This window comes from Podarcis bocagei (assembly GCF_964188305.1).
Source record: "Podarcis bocagei genome assembly, chromosome: 8".
NCBI classification, from domain to species: Eukaryota; Metazoa; Chordata; class Lepidosauria; order Squamata; family Lacertidae; genus Podarcis; species Podarcis bocagei.
Window position 1 is genome coordinate 72,673,103 of NC_138133.1, and position 15,641 is coordinate 72,688,743.

The 15,641-nt window shown below is 42.1% G+C and overlaps 2 protein-coding genes and 1 long non-coding RNA gene across 4 annotated transcripts in view; 1 reads left to right on the forward strand and 2 right to left on the reverse strand.

Annotated features, from left to right (window-relative positions):
• NUDCD1 (NudC domain containing 1) overlaps positions 1–7,686 on the reverse strand; it is a 49,098-nt gene extending 41,412 nt beyond the window's left edge. The window contains exons 1-2 of the mRNA XM_081204692.1: positions 7,503–7,686; positions 1,838–1,992 (exon numbers count right to left, since the gene is read on the reverse strand). Coding sequence (XP_081060818.1) covers positions 1,838–1,992; positions 7,503–7,620 — 273 coding nt within the window. The 5' untranslated portion in view covers positions 7,621–7,686. The remainder of the gene's footprint in view (positions 1–1,837; positions 1,993–7,502) is intronic.
• A 396-nt stretch (positions 7,687–8,082) lies between these two features.
• LOC308593179 lies at positions 8,083–8,618 on the reverse strand. Its single transcript, XR_014010819.1, has 2 exons — positions 8,474–8,618; positions 8,083–8,155 (listed from the first exon to the last, which is right to left on the reverse strand). It is a non-coding gene; the product is annotated as an uncharacterized lncRNA (long non-coding RNA).
• Positions 8,619–8,771: 153 nt separating this feature from the next.
• Positions 8,772–15,297, forward strand: ENY2 (ENY2 transcription and export complex 2 subunit). Of its 2 annotated transcripts, none has more exons than XM_081205317.1 (6): positions 8,772–8,880; positions 10,174–10,244; positions 12,126–12,227; positions 13,181–13,251; positions 13,831–13,905; positions 15,047–15,297. In XM_081205317.1, exons 3-6 carry the CDS (start codon positions 12,160–12,162, stop codon positions 15,121–15,123), a joined length of 291 nt encoding a protein of 96 aa, XP_081061443.1. In that variant the 5' UTR covers positions 8,772–8,880; positions 10,174–10,244; positions 12,126–12,159; the 3' UTR covers positions 15,124–15,297. The 2 variants fall into 2 exon arrangements, with proteins under 2 accessions (XP_081061443.1, XP_081061444.1); XM_081205318.1 differs by lacking the exon at positions 8,772–8,880 and adding an exon at positions 9,083–9,147.
• Positions 15,298–15,641: the final 344 nt, after the last annotated feature.

The window sequence follows — 15,641 nt, forward strand, 5'->3', positions numbered from 1 at the left end:
GACCAAAAAAGTCTTTCAACATCATGGTCTCCAAGGTAACAGCTCTTCAATAGTTAGCATTTAGTATGAGCACAGTGTTTCTGGCACATACCCACACAGAATGACACCATGACCTGCTTGCTGGAAACAGTTTGCAGATAACTCTGGGGCAGCACCTCACCCAGAGCTGCAATTTCTAAGGATATGGCAGAAATGAGGAAGGGAAAGCTCATCCCATCACGACCAGCATACTTATTTGTAAGGAAAGGAAAGGAAATAACTTTGCTTTCAGAGTGGAGAAAGATTTGTGTGTGTGTGAAAACTGTTTTTACGGCAATCATAATTTATTAAAAAAACAATACTTCCAAAAGGTTCAGAGAAACATCGTGTTTTATACTTCTCTGTACATTTCTATAACAAATTCTGAGTAAGAAGTGCGACATGTTTGTTTCCTCAATTATTTATTGAGGCGGGGCACATTTGTCAGCAAACAAGTCACAGAAGCACATTATCCATCTCTCACTATCCTTAAGAGTGGAAACAATTATTTCCATCTTTGTCTTACTTCTTAACCACACTATTTCAAAAGTTACACAGTACTATTGAAATATTATTCAACAGACTGTAGTCAAATATTCTGCTGACTGGTTCACTCAAGCAGGAAGTTCAGCAACCTTCACTCCACTGCCACTTTAATCTTGCTTCCCCATTGTCCCATTGACCTACAGAATACCTTTGCTTGCCCATTTTCTGTCAATTGCATTATCCCAAACCCGTTGCTTGAGTTTCCTTGCTGTTCTGCACCGCTTTCCACTAACGTCTGCCTCCTCCATCCATCCTTCCTGCTCATATCAGCTTACTACGTATTCTGTTTTTGGCCATGTCTCCTTAGTTTCTCAGTTCCCATCCACCATGTCTGCCCAGCAATCCTGCCTCTTTCCTAATAGTATGCTGTCCTCAGATCTTTATAAACAACCACAGCACTTTCTGCAAAGGTGTTCTGTGTTCCAGACAACTGCCTTCCAAGCTTGGCCAGGGATAGCTACAGAGGCCTATCTTTCTTTGTAAAACCCAAAGCATTCTCTATCTGTATCACTGACTTTGAGAAGAATCAGGATATTTCACAAATAAGTGTGTGTGCCGGCTCTGGAAGGGATCACAAATAAAGCTTCTGGAAGCAAAATCATTTGAGTATGCAGAAACCTAAGCACAGAGTGATGATTAGATGGAAGCACATGTCGTACATATGCCTTCCAGGACTGTTTGAACAGACATTAGAGATGGCAAGATTGTCACACGACCCCATCTAAGCAATTAGTAAGCCTGCAGCTTCAGTTCTAACTTCAAATTTGAAAAAAGAAATGTGCAAAGTATTGCTCTGTGCAACTAACTGAATAGACATAATTAAACTGTGCATAACCCTGTGAGTGCAATTCTTGACTACCTAAGGTGAAATACAGTGCAGTTAATATCGTGCAAATGTGTTGGGTAGCTTAATTAATGGTAATGAATAGTGAAATAGCAATATTATTGGAGAATGTGTAATCTTTATTGGATCACACAATTAATGGAATTGAGAAATGCCCATATTTAAAGTAAAAAGTGCATTTTTTTAAAAAAATCAATTCTATGGTGCCTCTTTTAATTACAAATCATAAACACAAAGGTGTTTTAACGATATTCAAGCATCATAAGTTACTGAAAAAATATGTTTAAAAGTATGTTCATATTATGAATACTAGTATTTATTTGGTGGCATCTGACTAAGTCATACACAAAGAAGAACCAGTGAAATCAATGGACTTCAGTTTGAGGTGATTGACTTAACTTTTTATTTCTTTTTTCATGGCATCCTTACCAGAGTAATGCTTAAATTCATGACTCTTCCAAGTTGATCAACATAATAAACATTATCTTGGTACCAGGGATCCAGGTGTAGATAATTGTACATGCCAAAGGCACGCATGTGATCCAGGGTATACTGATCATCCCGAAGTTTGACTTCTGCTACAGCTGAAAAACAAAACACAAACACAGAAAATGTAAGATCCTGCATCCATTTAAAACAAAAATCTCAAGTTCCATTTAATAGATAATAATTCTTTGGGACCTATAATTCAAAATGGTAACTTCATTGAAAAATAGAATTGTCCTTTAAGTCTCTGACTTACTGAATTTAGATATTTTATTCAAACTATTATATTATCATTATCATTATTATTAACAAATACGGTGAAGCAGATCTGATAAAACAACAACAACCCCAGAGTGCCACCTGCTGCCTCTAGCTTAAGTTGTACATATGCAAGAGACAACTTTGTAAAACGGTTTAGGTTCTTTCCCCTATTGTCATCAAAGCTTCCCATTTGTTTGGTGTCCCAAAAACGGAGAGAGAAAGTGGCAACAAAGCCATAATCAAGCTGGGCAGACCTTCAAAGTGCTATGACCATGTCATTTCACATAATATTTTCATGAGGTTTGCAATCATTATGGACAAACACACACAAACAGGAACAGTGAAGCTTCCACTGCTAATGTTCTAGGCTGTCAGGTCCTGTTTCCCAATACCCAATTTATATATAACTTTTGGTGAACTGCTAGCCGAAATACAAGAAAATTGTATACAGTATTGTGTGATCATCACCATCAGGCAGTAACTGAATGGCCATCTTTTTAGGAATGCTAAATCATGGCTTTGTGTTACATTCACAAGCCAAAGGCCTCATGTCCTTCAGTATGGCCCCAAGGAGATGGGAAGCCTTTGTTTCAGCTTCCAACTAACCACAGGTTGTTGCCAACACTAGACAAAGTGTGGTTATTGTTACCTATGATTTTTGAAACTAGCCAACTTAAATTTTGGTTAATGCTTCTGACTTCTTTTAATAAACTACAGTTTACTAAATGCAGATCCTAGACCGCACAAAACAAACCACGAGTTGAAAAAAGAAGCAGATGCTTCCAACATCTTCCTTGAAGCTGCATGTGGGAAAGCACACAAATCCAAGGTTCATACACTTAACACTAAAGAAGAAAGTAAATGAGAGAGAGAAGATACTATGTTTAAAAAAGTAATTCTACACCACTCATACACACAGCTCTGTTGGAGCATATTTCCTCTACCCAAGTACAGTATAGTAGACTCAAGTTATTCTGGTTATCCCAAGCTTCCTCTTCAAGTCAGATTCAACAATGAGATTCAATAAAGGTCACTAGGTTTATGGGACTAGGGCAGTGGCTGCTCTACTTCATATTCCTCACCTGCCATTGAGTCACTGCCCTGGCGTGTAAATAGTTTCATGCCATTCTCTGTCTCCTGAACAGGGCTAGCTTTGGGCTGCATCTACAATTTATAAACTGCCACAACTCCTCTCCTTAGAAAGTATCAATTAGGTGACCTGCCAGTAAAAGATGTAAGCACCTGGGTGGTCTTCTATAGCCTCTGGGCTATTCATTGTGCACAAAGATACCAATATATAAACATTCTCTCTTAATATATAAATCTTCTCTCACCACCATCTTTAAGCAGAAAGCTTTAGAAATGATAGCCAAGGCAACTCTCTGCATTGTACTGCCATCCTGTGGATCAAACCTGCCACAGCTTACAAACACATTTTAAACCAGTGGTTCCCAACCTTTACTCTTCTCCCCACAACCACTTGAAAATTAGGTACTTGACAGACCAATTAAAATGATTTTTCTTTTTGTTGTTTAGCAATCATAATGTGCTGAGCCAGAATATGTATTGACTCTCCACTCCTTTCAACTGGCTTGTCAGACTCTTTTCCGTACTGGAGACCTTCCATCATCTTGCTGCCAGCTGTGGGTTTATTCTTCGGAAAAAGGCAGATCCTCCTCTCCCCATCACTTCAAGCCCATCTTGCTCACCTTCTGGGCAGACTGCTGTGTTCTAAGAAGGATGGAGCAGCCTCTGCACCCACTGTTCTTCACACACACATAGCTATGCTGCTCTGCAGAGTTGCTACCATGGACCATCTGGATGAAACTCATGGACCATTGATGGTCTATGAACTACTTTAGGAACCCCTGCTTTAAAGCACAGTTAAAGCTAACTGTGGTTTAAAGATGAGCATTCACTGTGTGCTGGTGTATAGGAAGAAAATTGTGGCCACCTAATAGCAGAGGAGCAGCAAAGTCGTGGTTTTCCTTGTGTTACGTCCCAACTCAGACTCATGGTTTGTGTCTTGCCAAACAAACCATGAGCTGTAATGAAGTCCTGTTCTTGGCTTAGCACTTAGCGCCCATGATTTCCTTTGGAGAGAGAAACCATAAACCCAGGTCCAGACATAAGCCAAACTATGGCATAGCTCCTGGTAGCATAGCAGCAGCAAAAGCTGGGGAGAAGTGGCTGCGAAAGCTGGGTCAGAAACCCTTGTCCAGGACTCCGACACCTGAATCCAAGTATGTGGTGACCAGAGAGAGGGCCTTCTCCAAGGGAAGCTTGTCAGCACCAAGCAAAAAATAAAATAAAAATGCCCAGGCATTTAAGAATGAGGCAAGGACTCAATGGCAGAGTGCATGCTTTGCATTCACAAGATCCTGGGTTCAACCCCAGCATTTCCAGGTAGAACTGGGAAAGACTGATGCCTAAAACCCTGAAGAGATACTGCCATTCTGTGCAGTAGACAATGCAATGTTCAGTCTTAGGCAGCAGCCTATGCTCCTAATGCCTTCAAGCCAATTTTAACATTACATATTGTTATGAAGGTTGCGATCTCCGCTGAGCAGTAGCAAAATTCCGGGGGATCCAGGCGCTTACCCATGTTTCTGTTGGGAGTCAAGACGCAGCAGAGACCATTGCATCTTTAAAAAATATGGTTTATTTTACACATATTTATACCTGGGTGTAGCTGGAGGGAACACAGAGTTTACAGCATTTGCATCTCAAGAGGGGCTTGTTCCCCACAACAGTACAGCATGAGATTCCGATACATATCCATTCCTCTGTCCCAGCCTGCCCTCAGCCAGCCCACCAATATGGTTCTGCCCCTCAAGGCTTCTGCCTCTAGTCCTACTAACTTCATTTCCTGTTCCCAGGAAACACATGGTCCAAGCAACTCCTCTACACCCATCCACTTGCCCCCTATTCCAAGCCTAGTTTTAAAAGGTGACAATTTTCCTGTAACCTACATAATTGTAACTTTGGCAACCAGAGTCAAGGATTTCTCTGTGATAGGCCACCAACACCTTTGTCCTGTTAAGGGCCTGTATCCCAGGTGAGGCCCTGGCCTGGAAAGGAAGCTTGGCCTGTGTTTTTCTACTGGCTTGGGATCTTCCCTTTAACACTCCAACTATTTTCTAAATGCAATCATTTTACTAACTTCTAACATTCACTAACTCTAGATTTGTAACCATATATATATTTCCAATGCTGTTTGTTTACAATTACATGACATGTTCTTATAATTTTCTTGCTGTTTTAATCATTTGTATTCCAACTACAGTGGTGCCCCGCAAGACGAATGCCTCGCAAGACGAAAAACTTGCTAGACGAAAGGGTTTTTCGGTTTTGCGTTGCTTCGCTAGACGAATTTCCCTATGGGCTTGCTTTGCAAGACGAAAACGTCTTGCGCTTTTTTCCTAAAGCCGCTTGAAGAGGCGCAGTTGCGACGGACCGTGCTTCGCAAGACGAAAAACATCGCAAGACGAAAAGACTCGTGGAACGAATTATTTTCGTCTTGCGAGGCACCACTGTACTGTTTTTATTATAAGTTTGCCCACTTGAGAGCTTTTCAACTTTAAAAAATTGCTTATATTTTTAATAACTTACAGTGCAATCCTAAACATGTTTTCTCAGAAGCACTGAGCTCTGTCAGATTTACTCCCATACAAGTCAGCAACCAAACTGCAGCCTAAGGATGCAACTAGTAAGCAGACCTAGTAGGAAATAAGGACAACTAAGAACAGTAGGACTAGCTTCTGAGTAATCATGTGAAGGATCACTCTATTTTTTAAAAAAAGTGTTGCATGGTGAGGTTAAAAGCAAGGCCTGTGTATCAAAAAGTTGAAGACATCTGATCTACAGACACCAAGGCAAACTCTCATTAATCTTAAAGTCCCTTTCTGGCCCTATAATCAAGATCCTCCTATCCCTTGAGCCTCTTAGAAGTATGACTGGAAGTCTTTCTAGCAGCGATCACCCTGTAAAATTCAGTGAGAAATGTCAGGCATGCCCCGTCACCATTGTCCCAAATGGAAGGCAAAAATGTGCCTTGTTAAAAGATCTTCAAAAACACCCCTTTATCATCCACCAAACCCCACCCCACCAGTTTATTTCTGATGCTGCTTTAGTTTAGATGGCTGTTTTGGAATTATTAAAGGTTTCAGTTTTCTACATCAATATTCTAATATAAAGATGAGCGCTAGAAACAGAAATTGCAGTATTTCAATATTGTGGCCTTTGGCTAACTGAACAAACTATGGCCTTTAAACTGTGGGGGGGGGCAAGTATTGTTTTATTCTGTAAAATTCCCTGTGACCTTCAGAAGAAGGGTGGCATACAAATTCAATAAATAAATATTTGGATTTGCCAGTCACTTAACAGTTTTTAACTTCATCCCCATGGGCACACTCGATCAGTCTCCTGAGACAGATGAATGCCAACATAACCGATATATATATGGATTTGCCAGCCACTTTCAGCTTCTTCTGCAAGCAAGGAGAGACTAATAATAATAATGATAATAAATTTGGATTTGCCAGCCACCTTCAGCTTCATTTGAAAGCTAGAGGGGTTATTATTATCCCTATTAAACTACAGTGATAATTATAATAATGAATCCCCACAAACCCCACTCACATGCAAGACGTTTTAGGCTCCAGGCCTGGCAGAGGAAGGGTTTGTAACATGAACTCTTAATTGTCAAGAGCTTATATCACATACCCTCCAACATTTCTCCGATGGAAAATAGGGGCATTCCATTCCATAATGATAATTTTACTATTTACACTCCACACATCTGACTGGGTTGGCCCAGCCACTCTGGCAGCTTCCAACATATATAAAAACACATAATCAAACATTAAACATTTTTTTAAATAAAAAAACTTCCCTATACAGGATTGCCTTCAGATGGCTCGGGGGTTGGATAACTCCATACCCTCCAACATTTCACCAATGAAAATAGGGATATATTAAGGAAAAGTGGGACATTCTGGGATCAAATCAGGAACCGGGATGGCTTCTCTAAATCAGGGACACTTGGAGGATCTGATATCACAGTATCATAAAATTGTAGAGAAGGGGCCATGAGCTTCATCTAGCCCACCCTACTGCAATGGAGGAACCCCCATACCTTTTTTAAAAAGAGAAAACTTCCAGTACTTTTTACCCCGCCTGTCTTAAAGGCATAGTAAAGATAATAAAAAGTAACAAATCATCCCCAATAAACACTGCTATAGTTTCGAAAGGGGGTTCATTTTCCTTCCCCGCCCCCCCCCCGGGTGGTGACAGGGAGCACTGAGGCGTCCAGGCCTCTCACGGCTTTCTCCCCCATGGCACTCACGCGAGTCCAGGCCCACTTGGTAACAGGCCAGCGGCTCCAGCGACAACTTGTATCCCTCGAACTTGGGGTCCAAGAGCAGCCGCTTGACGCGAAGGGAGCAATTCGCCGCCGCCTCCATGCCGCCCGGGAACCAATAAAGTTGTTGTTGAAACGGCGAGGCGTCGCGATCGGCCGACGAAGCGCCTCTTGCGGCCGCAAAGGATCCTGGGTACTGAGGCACGCCGGGAGATGTAGTCCAGGAATGCCCTCTAGGCTCCAGGCTGGACTGGATGACCCTCGGGTGCCCAACTCTATGATTGCCGGGGGGAAAGCATGTCTTGCAATCAAATCCTGTCGACCTTGCTCAGAACTGCACTTTCAAAGGATTTTTGGTGTGGTTTTTTTTTTGCTTCCTAGTGACAAGAGTTGATGAGGAGCCCATTAAGTTTGCTAAATACACTTGCGTGCTTTCCTTACGTATTAATTAACCCTGTTTGGCTTTCGCTAGGCATATTTACCTGGGAGTGAAATCAGCAGATTTAAGAGTTAGAAATCAGGAAGACCGATACTTTAACAAGGAATGGGGAAAATTTATAACTTACCTTAAAGACCATTGTAAACAGTTAAAATCGTTAGTAGGATCGGAATTATCACGTGTAGTTGAAGGTTGAATTCTGGACATAATGGAAAAGAGTTAAAGGTTTTGGATTATCATAAAAGATGCGGGAGGAAAGGATTAATAATAGGACGCACAAAGGGAAGGATGGGGCAATGACAATAAAGATATTCTTATTCTTATAAGTTCAGGAGATTCCTTGGAATCGTATTTTTTATTATTTATGTGTAATATATCTCTGTAAAAATTTAATTTGAAAAACCAAGTAAATAATGTTCTTTTAAAAAAAGAAAGAAATCAGCAAAGATTTGCATCTAAGGAAAGCTGCACACTGGATGGGAGCAAATCCATTAACTCCTACTAAACTGAGTGACACCTAAACTCCCGGGTGAAGTTTCGCAACCTGAACCCCCGCGAAAACCAGCCTTCCTCCTCCGCCTTCTCTCTATGCCTGCACCATTCTGAATTGAACCCGCGCAAATCTGCGTGGAAAAAACACCTTCCTACGGGTTGCAGGAGTCGAAGCTGCCGAAAGGGATTGTGGGAGACATAGTTTCATCTCGAGACGGGGGGGTGGGGGCTCTAGCAAAGCGGGCGAGCGGCTGGAGGGCCTTCTGGGAGTTGTAGTTCTTTTGCCGTAACCAGGGCTCTCAGAGTTTGCAACCAAGGACTACATTTCCCATGCACCCCTGCGGCGGGGAAGATTAGGCAGGGCGTTGAGATTTCTGTTAAGTCTTGGTCTCGGGAGCCGGACGGGAAGGGATCGGGTCTCCACCGGGGCAGGTAATCCGACTTGTCGGCGGCAGGTGTGTGTGTGTGGGGGGGGTGATAACGGAGGAGGCGGCGTCTTGGTCGCCTAGACTGAAGAATGGCTCCCTTTCCTCTCCCTCCTTCTCCCTTTTCCCGATCTCCCCACTTGGAATTGGCTACTCTCTCTTTCTCTCTCCCCCACCTCCCTATTTCCAGATTCGGGGGTCGGGAAAAGCTCTTTCTTCCAGATCCAAGTTCCCCAGTGTGAAATCTGGGTGGCTGTAAATTCGCCTGACTTCAGTAGGTCGCATCGGCGTGTTCTGGAAATTTGCTGACCAGGCAACTAAAAACGTGCACGCATTTAAAATGGGATGGTGATTCAGGGTGCGTTCTCACGTTAAACGTGACTGTGGCGTGTGCACGCCGGAGTTTCCCTCACTCTGAGAACACATAACGCCTGAATGGTACACCAGTGTACTGTTTGCGCTTCTGGTTTTGCTGCCAATTGATCAGCCTGGTTTTCAGTATGATTTATTGGCAGCAGTTGTACAGGGCTTCAAATAGGGAGCTTTCTGATCCTCGTTGGTGGAGGGTGGGTTTGTCCTCCCAAGTGCTTTGTTTTTCTATGAGAACTCAGTCAAGGGATCTTTAGTAATGGACACAGGAGACCAACCTTTCTCCTAAGTTTGTTGGCACGCAGATGCAGATGGTCTGGGGAAATGAAAGCTGATTGTGCCCAAATCCCAGGGGGTGGGAAGTAAGAGGAGGTTTAAGGATTTATTTCCTTCTCCCAAAGCCTAGTGCAAAGTTATGACTAGATGGTTCCTTCCTTTGCCTGATTTCTTCTACGTGTGATATCAGGGTGGGTGGTGTAGCATCCTTAAAGCAGCCAAGTGCAATTCAAGGGCCCGTTGCTGCTTCCAGCTTCTGATTTCTGCTTTCTACTTTGTGCTGAGCTCTATCCATATGCCTTCCTATGTTCTCTGCAAATGCAGAAAGATTGGGGTGGAGAGACATCATTGGTGACCACAAATAGTGACCATCAATTGCATTAAAAGCATTACTGCTTTGAACAGGTATAGGCAAACTTGGCCCTCCAGATGTATTGGGACTACAATTCCCATCATCCCTGACCACTGGTCCTCTTAGCTAGGGATGATGGGGTTGTAGTCCCAAAACATCTGGAGGGCTGAGTTTGCCTATGCCTGGTTTTGAAGGACAAATGCTTTGTTCTTGTTTTTTTCCTTTTTAATTTGACTCGTCATAATGACTTTGCTTCATTATTTCTGATCAGTTTTAAAACTATCAATTGTATCTTCCTTGCAGAGGGAGCTCTGATATCCGTGGTGATTGAAATCCGCTTGGGAACAGCATAGTGTGTGTTCCTTTCTTAAAACGTAAGTTTCTCATCATGCCTCTAGACCAAAATTTTCAAATTTTTGGCTCCTGTCTTTTACTTTCCCCCTCACAATTTACATTTACTTTTATATACCCCTTTGTGTATGAAGTGAAGGGTCATAGCTCATAGATGGTGCTTTTGCTTTATATGTAGAATGTCCCAGGTTAAGTTCCCAGCATCTCAGGGCAGGGCTGGGAAAGATCCCTAAGTAAAAAACTGGAGGACCACTAACAGTGTAGATCATGAAGCAAGGGTCCAATGGAGCACAGGCAGTAGCCTGCATAAGGGGAGGGGCATCTCTTTATCTAACTTGAGATGCACCATTCCTACATCAAGACAATAAGAGACTTTCTTCAATCAACACTTTCCGCCCAGTGCTGGTGCATTTGATATCTGCTTGCCCAAAGCTGCAGATCAATCAAAACATGTGGGGTATCCATTATTGGGATTCTAAAATGATTTTTTTTATTAAGAAGAAATATTGGAGGGTGGGAGGAGAGATTTAGATTGATGTTGGAGGGGGGAGTGTTAACCCTTTCCCTTTTACAGTATTTCCTGAATTTCAGTTGCCCCCAGCTGTTAATGGTTTCAAAGAAGAAACAAGACTGGTTCCTGTAGTGTACCTTCCTCTTTGGGGCTAATGGTTGCTTTAGGGTTGATTTTAAATGAGTGGGGGGATGGCACAGACAGGAAGATACATCACCTTGCCAAAAGCCCACACACATTTTCCCTGCCCCCAGCTGTTCTTAACTGAAGGAAAAAAATCCATGTTTAGTTTTGCCAGAAAAAAATTGACTATCATAGTAAATAAAACAATGAGCTCATTTTCACAATATGGTAAGCCAAACTATGACTTACGGAGCCCACAAAAATGTATGTGGTCCCAGAGAGGAGCTTTAAGGTGTTTTGCTCCTCCCTGGTCCTTTTTAATGCACTGAACTAAGTTGTTTTGGACTACATCTCCCATTAGTGCTGGCCAGGGATGATAGGAGTTGTATTCCAGAACATTTGGAGGGCACAGGCTGGCAATGGTGGCTGTATACACTTACTTGGGATTAATTGCCTTGAATTTAATAGGACTTAGTTCCAGTAAATGTGCCCAATATTGGCACCTGGTCAAAATGTTGGGAACAAAGAGCCACATTTATTGGGAGTGGCTTGGAACTGGTAAAATCTATTAATAAAACATTGCACTTGCATATGATCTCACTGTTCTGGTCTAAGAAAATCATTGTGCTTGGCTCTTGAATCAACAACGGAAGTTGTTGTCTTGCCACTGAGGTCCTTGTGTCAGATGGAAAGAATGGATTTATGTAGTATCTGACTATAAAAACAGAACCAGCTAACAAAACATTGGAAAATCTCAGAACAGGTCCATGTACTTTGCGATTCCCCCCGATCAAACCCTGCCTATCCAACCATGCATTGTCAGCTTCTGAGACTTTCCTGTTACCAGTGTGGTGTAGTGGTTAAGAGCGGTAGTCTCGTAATCTGGGGAACCGGGTTCGCTTCCCCGCTCCTCCACATGCAGCTGCTGGGTGACCTTGGGCCAGTCACACTTCTTTGAAGTCTCTCAGCCCCACTCACCTCACAGAGTGTTTGTTGTGGGGGAGGAAGGAAAAGGAGATTGTTAGCCGCTTTGAGACTCCTTAAAGGGAGTGAAAGGCGGGATATCAAATCCAAACTACTACTCTTCTTCTTCTTCTTCTTCTTCTTCTTCTTCTTCTTCTTCTTCTTCTTCTTCTTCTTCTTCTTACCAAGTCTCTGGCAAGCAGACACTCATGGGCTATATTCACCTTTTTTGTGTACACCCAGTTTAGATGGGTGGTAGATGTTGTGTCTCAGTAAGGTTCATCTCTGCAATTTTTTTTTTTTTTAGTAGATCGGTTGTTCACAGATAGACTCCCCAAAAAATGAATAAAGATGCCCAAATGAGAGCAAGCATAAACCAAAAGCTAATCGAAACAGGAGAACGAGAACGGTAGGTGGGCTTTGTTTCCTGTTCCACATGTAGGACTATATTGCATCTCTATGGCTGCAGTCGTAACCCCACATGGTTAGGATTGGAGACTTCTGTGTTCATTACTAGGGGGAAAAGGTGTGTTAATATACGAAAAGTCCTGCTGGATCAGTCCAGTGGCCCATCTAGTCCAGCATCCTGTTCTCACAGTGGCCAGCCAGACGCCTATGGGAAATTTACAAGCAGGACCCTATGGGAAATTTACAAGCAGGACCCTATGGGAAATTTACAAGCAGGACCCTATGGGAAATTTACAAGCAGGACCCTATGGGAAATTTACAAGCAGGACCACAAGCACCCAAATCCCTTTATGTGATTTCTAGCAGCTGGCATTCAGTAGCATTACTGCCTCCAATCATAGAGGCAGAACATAGCCATCATGGGTTGGAGCAACCTATTGCCTTATCCTCCATGAATTTGTCTAAAGCCCTTTTAAAGCCATTCCCTGCAGCCCTTGTAAATCTGGTTCTGGGGGGTCATGGGACTGTTGGGAGGGGGTACACAGGGGGAACTGCAGATGGAGAGGAGAACCTGTAGCCAGTTGGTATCACTTAGCCTAACTAAGTACAGTTGTAGAGACAATAAAATTGGTGGGTGGTTGGGACCATGCATGCTGCCCTCAATCACTTGGAGTAAAAAAAACTACAAATATAGCTGGTTTGGGATTTTGCTTATTGGGTCCATGTTGGCTTTCTAATTCAGGTTGTTGGACCCCTCTGCCCCAGCTAGCATGGCTGCAATCCAACAACATCTGGAGGGCTACAGATGTGTCACCCTTGGATTAGGTTTGGCCAGTGCAGATTCCACATTCCAAGCGTTTGTTTGTGCTAATCTCTCTTATGTGTGGTAGTTTATATTTGTGGCTCGATAATGCAGTTTACTTTACTGTCCTCTAACGACATGTTGTTTTACAGCCTTAAAGAGTTACTGAGAGCCAAATTAATCGAATGTGGCTGGAAGGACCAGTTGAAGGCACACTGCAAAGGTAATTGTCAGTTGATCTCGGTAATTGTGAATGTATTGACAGAGCTAAGCCATAAGTACAAAGCATATGGAAGTGAGTGCCTATATATCTGCATTTTAAAGACTGATAATTTTTTTTAAAAAAGAAACACCTGTCTGTTTCTTTCCACCTCCATTCTAGCAGTTTTAAGCACTGCATTTTAGACCCAGTTCCTTCTAGAGCCAAAATGTCAATTTCCCAGAAGATTTATTCCACCTTCTGGCGCATAATCATCAGCTGCTTAAAATTTCTATTAAAAAAAAAGTTTACATTTTCTCTGTTTATTATATTTATACCCAGGCTATGCTTCTAACAAGCTAAATCTGATAATGGTTTCAGAATTGGGATGACTGAGGTTCCTATTTTTATATGGTCACTAGATTGAGTATATTTTTCCTTCCTATTTCTGTATAGGTCCAATGCAGACCTGACACATCTGATCACTTAAAGTTAAATGTGTAAATGTGCTTTGGAATGAGCCGCAATACATGTGTTGAGTTTTTTCATACTGGCTAGGCCTATCATTTTCTAATTTGAAGTATTGTGTGTAACCTTGCTTAGATGTCATCAAAGACAAAGGCCTAGAGCATGTCACGGTTGACGATTTGGTGGCAGAAATTACTCCCAAAGGCAGAGGTAAGAGAAGTAATATTGCTTTGACACATGCACAAAGAACAGTGATGTGTATCTGGCTGAGATTTATGTACTGCTGCATCTAGGAAAGTGAATCTGTGGTTGTGCAGTCATTCCTGGACTGCTGCTTCCATTATTCCTAATCATCGGCCATATTGGCTGGTGCTGATGGGAGTCGGAGTGCAACAACACCTGGAGAAATTCAGGTTCTTCATCCTTGATCTAGGAGAATGCCGCAATTGGTTTACTATAAACAAGATTCTCTGTCATCTTGAGGCATGTACCTAATGGTGCTCATTTACTTAATTGTGAAGAGATGAATTGAATGTGTTTAATGTGATCAGCCATAGGCAATTAGGAAAGGAAGAAAGAAAGAAAGATCTGAGTAAAACACTGGCACCAGCACAGCTCTAGCCACAGGCAACTACTCTCATGTAACAACTGGACATGTACCCTCAATATTATCGGAAAATGCATCCAGCTAGTTCAGTATTTCCTGATGCGTATTAATGGCTTGGATCCTAATTAGTTCTCAGTGATTGGAAGGGCCTCTTCTGTTTTGTCCAAGCAGAGTTCAAGGTGGATCACAGCAAATTAAACCACTGGCAATAATGAAAGGACATAGAATAGAGTTATAACCCAAAAACAGATACAATAATTTCAGGTAACATCAAAGTTGAATTCAGGCTAGCCTGACTGCCTGGCATTTTTTTACAAACCCATAAAGACTAAGGCTGGGAGATTTCTCTTGGAAGAGAATGACACAAACGTGCCACTGTGCAAAAGTTCATATGATCCATCAATCCAAAGACAGCCCATGGGCTATAGATTGCGACCTGCCAGATGCTCAACAACTCAGACAAACCCAGGGATACCAACTTCCTAGTAGACCGGAACTATACATGGCTATTGGGCTTTGTAGAGCCAAAGTTCTGATCTCATGGGGTTTGTTATTAATCTGGGCTAAACAGGATGAATCTCGAGGGATATAAAATTGGGCTCTTCACTTTGTATGTATTCTATAAAAATGGTGTTTGCACTGCAGCACTTGTAAGCTCCTGTTGTCACATGTAATGTGGCTACAGCTTGATTTCTCACATCTTTTCCCCACTCTCATCTCTTGCTATTTATTATTACTTTTCAGCCTTGGTACCCGACAGTGTAAAGAAAGAGCTTCTACAAAGAATAAGAACATTCCTCGCTCAACATGCCAGCCTTTGATTTCTTCCATTGAGTCTTACCGTGTTGTATTACGTGAATCTTGCCAGAAACTGGAAGACGTTTTTCCATGCTTTAGGGTTGAAAGTTCACTTTTTTTTAATGTTTAGTTACTGGAAGCGTACTTTGCTACATTGACTTCTTAATTCTTGCTATTTTAATAAAAAATAAAATGAACTGCTTGTGGGTGTATGTTGGAAAGAGATGCCATTTCTTGCCATTAAAAGGTTATTGTGTCGCTTAACATGATTGACATCTTTTTCATCACTATTAACTATTCCAAATGTCTCTTAAAATTGCAGTAGCAGAAATGATAACAGTAGAACACACGCTAGATAAAGTATTTGGTTAACCGCAGAGAAAAAGAAGGATGCCCATATGATACAGGGTGGGGCAGAGCAGTGATGGGTAGGATTTTGGGTAGATGGGTATTCTCTTAGTCTACCCTTTCCCAACCTGGGAGCATCAATATCTTTTGGTACCCTAGCCTATAGCTATACTATAGCTAAACACTGCCTATA